This window comes from Orbicella faveolata, unplaced genomic scaffold (assembly GCF_042242905.1).
Source record: "Orbicella faveolata isolate gen_17 unplaced genomic scaffold, um_ofav_v1 contig_35, whole genome shotgun sequence".
NCBI lineage: Eukaryota > Metazoa > Cnidaria > Anthozoa > Scleractinia > Merulinidae > Orbicella > Orbicella faveolata.
The window spans coordinates 26,399,074-26,404,557 of NW_028301564.1; the positions used below are offsets into that span (position 1 = coordinate 26,399,074).

The 5,484-nt window shown below is 40.4% G+C and overlaps 1 protein-coding gene across 1 annotated transcript; it reads right to left on the reverse strand.

Annotated features, from left to right (window-relative positions):
• Positions 1–2,510: 2,510 nt before the first annotated feature.
• On the reverse strand, positions 2,511–5,423 carry LOC110043461 (uncharacterized). Its single transcript, XM_020748907.2, has one exon. It carries the CDS (start codon positions 3,722–3,724, stop codon positions 3,032–3,034), a length of 693 nt encoding a protein of 230 aa, XP_020604566.1. The 5' UTR covers positions 3,725–5,423; the 3' UTR covers positions 2,511–3,031.
• Positions 5,424–5,484: the final 61 nt, after the last annotated feature.

Sequence of the window (5,484 nt, forward strand, 5' to 3'; positions counted from 1 at the left end):
ATAGTGATAGTGATAATGATAATGATAATGATAATGACAATGACAATAACAATAATGATAATAATAATAATAATAATAATAATAATAATGACACTTATATAGTGCTGTTTTCCGGTGATTCAACAGCACTTTACAGGTTTAAAAGTTCGCTAAAAATTAACTAAAAACGTACCAAAACCATCAAATATTGACTAAATTAAAAAATACTAATTTTAAAAAAATTAAATCAAATTAAATTAAATTAAAAATATATTTGCCCTCAACAATTTCGTGAAAGTTCCGAGTTTCAGCCCAAAGAATTCTATTAGTTTTCGCCCATTTCACTGAAGAATTGGCTATTTACAAATTTCCCCTTACGAATAATTCGTAAAAAGTATAATTATTATACTTTTTTTCACAATTCCACTGATTGTCAAGCGGAGTTGTTCGCTTTGACACGTTGTTTTAAGACTGATCGCCTGAATTTTCACAAAAGACAACGCTACCTATGCAATAAAACCCACAGGAAGTTTACATTTCTTACCACGAAATTCTTTCATGCTAATACTACGACATTACAATGCGAAAGCTTTCAAAGGAATCTCAACATCACTGAATTAAAAAATCTTCCCGCGCTCTGTTTCCTGAACTCAGACCCGCCCACACCCACTTTGACCACCAGGGTCTGGCGTAATTTTCTTTGCGTGACACAAATAAAATTGTAACGCAAGCCACGAGTTTGCGGACCTCAGTAGATTATCATTTTTTGGCTGACCCATGAATGTTCACGGTGGACTTATCGAAGGTATATCGTAAATTTCTATCGCTAATGTACGCGATTTCTATCGCTAATGTACGTGATTTATATCGCTAATGTACGTGACATTGATTAGTCATGTCTGGTACAAGGGAAACCAGATTGAGTGATAAAGAGATATTGGACGGAAAGGGAGAATTTGCTTTGTTGTATGAAAGCCCGGAGTCACTGACCAGGGATGAGAAATTCAGGGTCATGTTCTGGACGAAGTTCTATCAAAAAACAATGTTGCTGTTTATTGTGATCAGGAGGGGGGGTGGGGGGGTACTTCCAGAAATTTCGGATAGCTGTTTGCCTCGAAGGGTCTTAAATCCTGACCCTATTTAAGGATGAAGGACATGAAAAATGACACCCTATTTAAGGCCCAAACCCAAGAAATGACACCTTATTGTAGGGAAAACTAAGAATAGCATGGACGGGTCAACTTTATTTTGTTTCTGCTTTATGCATAGTAATATTCATTTCGCTATCTTTTTAAAGGCAATTTACATTTAGGATTGTTGTCAAATATTTACATTGGCCATGGTTAGGTGTCAAAAGATTCAACTCAAAAGTGCTGTTCATATAAATTCATATAGTAATACAGCTGAACAGTATCTTTGCTCTGTGGCTGCCTTTCAGGCTTTCTATTTCTTCACCTTGCCGTCATACTCGCATGAAGTCTCCAGAATTTTCATGTTTACAGTTGCCTTCCGGACACACAAACCAAGTAAGTTTTTCAAGTCTAGAAAAACCCTCATATTAAAAAAAATGCAGCTGGCAGATACTCCCCACACTCGATCGACAGAGTTGCATGGCCAGTGCAACGGAGATTCGCACATCGTGGAAAGTTTCAGAAGTCGAGAAATATAATAAGTCATATATTCACTTTTATTATATGGCTGTGTCTCACAAGGACTGGGAACTACCAAATTCACGAATTTGATTGGCTGAAATCGATATTGACCGCGGTCTAGGTTTTCCCACCTAGACCGGCATCTAGACCGGTTTCATTTTGCGTTGAAAAAGTAGCAAACTAAAATACAAAAATGTTCACCGTTTTCTTTTATTTTCTTCCAGGAGCCATAATTACGGCTCCTGTTTCTTCTCAATCATTTATGGGAGTGCCAAAAAGCCTGATGGCAAAAAGAAAAAAAGTAAAGAGGAAGAGCAAATTTCAGCAGGTTTAAGTTAAGCGGAGTTAAGCTCATTTTCGTTTGCAAGCAAAATGTCAGCAAACCAACTAAATTAAACGAATTAAAGTTCTCTTCTTTGCCATATAATAAACATCTTATTAACCGAGCTAAGTCGGTCTGTATGGGAGAATCTTGACCGAGGTCGTGAGTACAGACCGAACGCAGTGAGGTCTGTACACACGACCGATACAGACCTCCAGCTCGGTTAATAAGAGGGGTGGTGAATGGTAAATGCGAGACTTTGCGAGACGGCGAGACAAGCGTTTTTCTTGGCGAGCCCGAGACATTCTGACTTTTTAGATTGCTAAGTATAAGTGTAGAAATCGCGTACATTAGCGATGTAAATTTACGATATACCTTCGAAAAGTCTGCCGTGAAAATTGATCGACGAATATTGTTCCCTTGCGACCATGCTACTGCTTGTGATTTCCTCGGCTTCGTTGAATCTCTTTTTCTGGAACCTTCCCTGGCCAATTAACTCGCTTCAACCACTTCGTGTAAGAACACCACAGAGTCGCCCGGCTAAATCTCCTCGCTGATTATTTGTTTTCTGGCCAATCAGCGGGACCGAATTCGAACACGTCTGGAACTGGTTTGGTAAAACTTCGGTAAGAATAAGTGCCCAGGGGCTTGTCTGCTCTTGAAGTAAACTTTCGCCCGAAAATATCGCATCGTCCCGATAAGCAGCTCCTAGGTCTGCGAGGATGACAGATATATAGCTTGTTATAAATGAATTCATCATGTCGTATTTTTTTCTTGGCGTCTAAGATTAAACTACAGTCCATTTTTTAGCACCCTGTACTGCAAGCACAACACAACTTTATTTCATTATTTCCGTTTCTATGCATGGTATTACCACGCACAGTTAATAACAAGCAAGCTAATATTGAAGCAAAGAAATGAAAATCAGTAAACTACAAGTTCTGTTATGTCAAAGGCAGGCATATTTCAGGGTTGCAGTCTTACATACGTACGCGCTCAGATTATATCTTATTCTTAATTTCTGACTGCCCTGAAAAATTAACTGCGCCCCTGCAAGTTTTACACGAATAAATGCAATTTATTGTCCTGCACCTCCATATGGATAATATCCCCCAGGGGGTGTATACTGAGGTGGCACTGTACCAGGTGGATACTGTGGATGAACTGCACCCGGGCCAGGTTGTCCGTAGGGATACTGACCAGGAGGACACATCCCCCCGGGTGGTCCTGCTCCAGGATAAGGGCTTTGTCCCGCGTAAGGCGGCTGTCCTGGATACGGTGCTGGTACAGGGCAACCTCCTGGTTGGAGTACCATCCCAGGGAAACCTCCGGGCGGAGGCCCAGTACCCGGGTAAAGTTGTGGAGGTAATCCAGGCTGCATCCCGGAGCGGGGCCGGTTTACGAGAATCTCCTTCGCTCGTTCTCTGTCGCTGGAAAAATCGAACGCACTGTCCAAAGCCGCCAAGTTATTATCAACGATGTGGCAAGCAATAACTTCCAAGGCTTTTATTTTCGATTTGTCGAACGAGAAAACACCCAGTATAGATGTTGCTTGCTCGCAGTTGATGCTGTACATCCGCGGAGCGCAAATCTCGACGACGTTTTCTTTGTCATCATCAAAGGAAAACTCCGGAAGAAGTTGAGCGACTTGCTCGGCGGATAGATATCCATAAGAACAGGAGAGGGTCGACTTCAACGCGTCTAACTTCTCGTCCTTGAAGTTACGTCCCTGTACAGCCGACTTGATGTTCTCAAAGCTGGTCGAATCCATCCTATTTATATTTATCAACTCTTACACTAACACAAAGCAGCCGGAGTTTTTTTAAACGCCTGGTGACGTAGAGTCACGTGATAACCCCAGATTAAAGAAACCTTCGATGACGGGTCAGACGGGACCAAAAAGTGTTTGCGTTTGTGGTAGTGAAACAACAATTCGTGATTTTAGTTTGTTTCAATCAAATACGCTGCCGCTAAAAGGTCGTGATACAAACTTCCTAGTTCATTTGATTATCTACTGACTTTATTCATCCGTTGTCAAGGAGATCAAAATTTAAAATTTAAATTAAACTTTTAGATGGTACTCGTTTGTTCAGCTGTACATGCGTTGCCTTGGTAACAGACGGGTACCAGCAAGAGAACAATGAAAATTTTCTTTTCTTGTCGGGTGTCTGAGGAATAAAAATCGACTGTATAAGGTAATTATGCTCAGTACTAATCGTGAATATTCATATCTGTCCGCGTGTATGCTTTTTTTTAAGCTTCATGGGCCCATGTTTTTTTACACAGTAGTTTCGGTTCGGTACTAAACATTCTGTGTCTCTGTGGTCTGTCAAGATCTTGGCTCTATAAATCAAATGATTGGTAGTTTCTTATCGGAGCAAGACCTTCTGGCTACTACCTTATTGTCACTTAATCAAGTATGGACTGACGGCTGAGTTTGGTAGACAAATGAAAATAGTCTTTCTATGCAAATTGTTCCTGGAATACAGTAGAATCCCGATTTCTCGAACCTCCCGATAATCTAACCAAAAGTCGTTTGCCCTCCTCGGTCGAACACTAATTTTATCCCCGATTCATCGAACTATCCGATTTTTCGAACCAATTTCGTTTCCCTTGGAGGTTCGAAAAATCGGGATTACACTGCAGTTCAGTTATTTTTCTATCGTTGCTTATTCCAAAGCGAAACCATGGATAACGTTGGCACCGAAGTTGAAATCGTTGCTAACTAATTTGGCGGTGGCACTTGAAATACTATTTTCCTGATTGTCTACCCTATAGTCTCATGGAAATGTTTACAACCCGTAATCAAGGGTTTTCAATCATATCTGGTTTCTACTTTGGTGTTCTTGCTTTTTTGAATTGACTTCTACTCTGAGACCGACAAACAAGAAGCGTTTACCGTTCAAAGCAATTAGTAGCAATCCATTTTTCGATTTGTCCTCTTAGAAAAGGCACAAGAATGTTAAAATCCGGAACTGAACGTAAATATATATTGAGAAATAGCCATTTCTCGAGCTTCGCTTTTCCGTCACTGTAATTCTACCCCTATTTCAAATTCCCGATTTCTCGAACAAGCTTCCGTTTCCCTTGGAGGTTCGAAAACACGAGATTCCACTGTACATGTACCTGGATAACTAAACTTATCCATGTTGTGATTTTAAGATAAACAGGCTTCTCACATATTTTTCTCCGACGACTGCGTCTTGTGTGTTCCTTTCATTTTGTGTCAGACCTGCTGTTTATAACAACGAACGAAGTAATAAAGAAAACAAAAGCTGAAGAAAAGTTTGCGACTGAAGCGCTATCCTACGATTATACAGACAGCAAAAGCCCCCGGTTAGGAGAATTATCCCAGGGAAACCTCCGTACAGCCGTTCGAGTATACAAGCTCTTCGTGCATCAAATTATGAATCCAATTAAAAAAAAAATGTTCCACAACATGAAACCACAAACCGGAGAGTATTTTAAAACCGGCTCTCTGATATTTGAACTTTGTTACGTTTTTAGTTTGTGGGAAAGCAATATCGCACG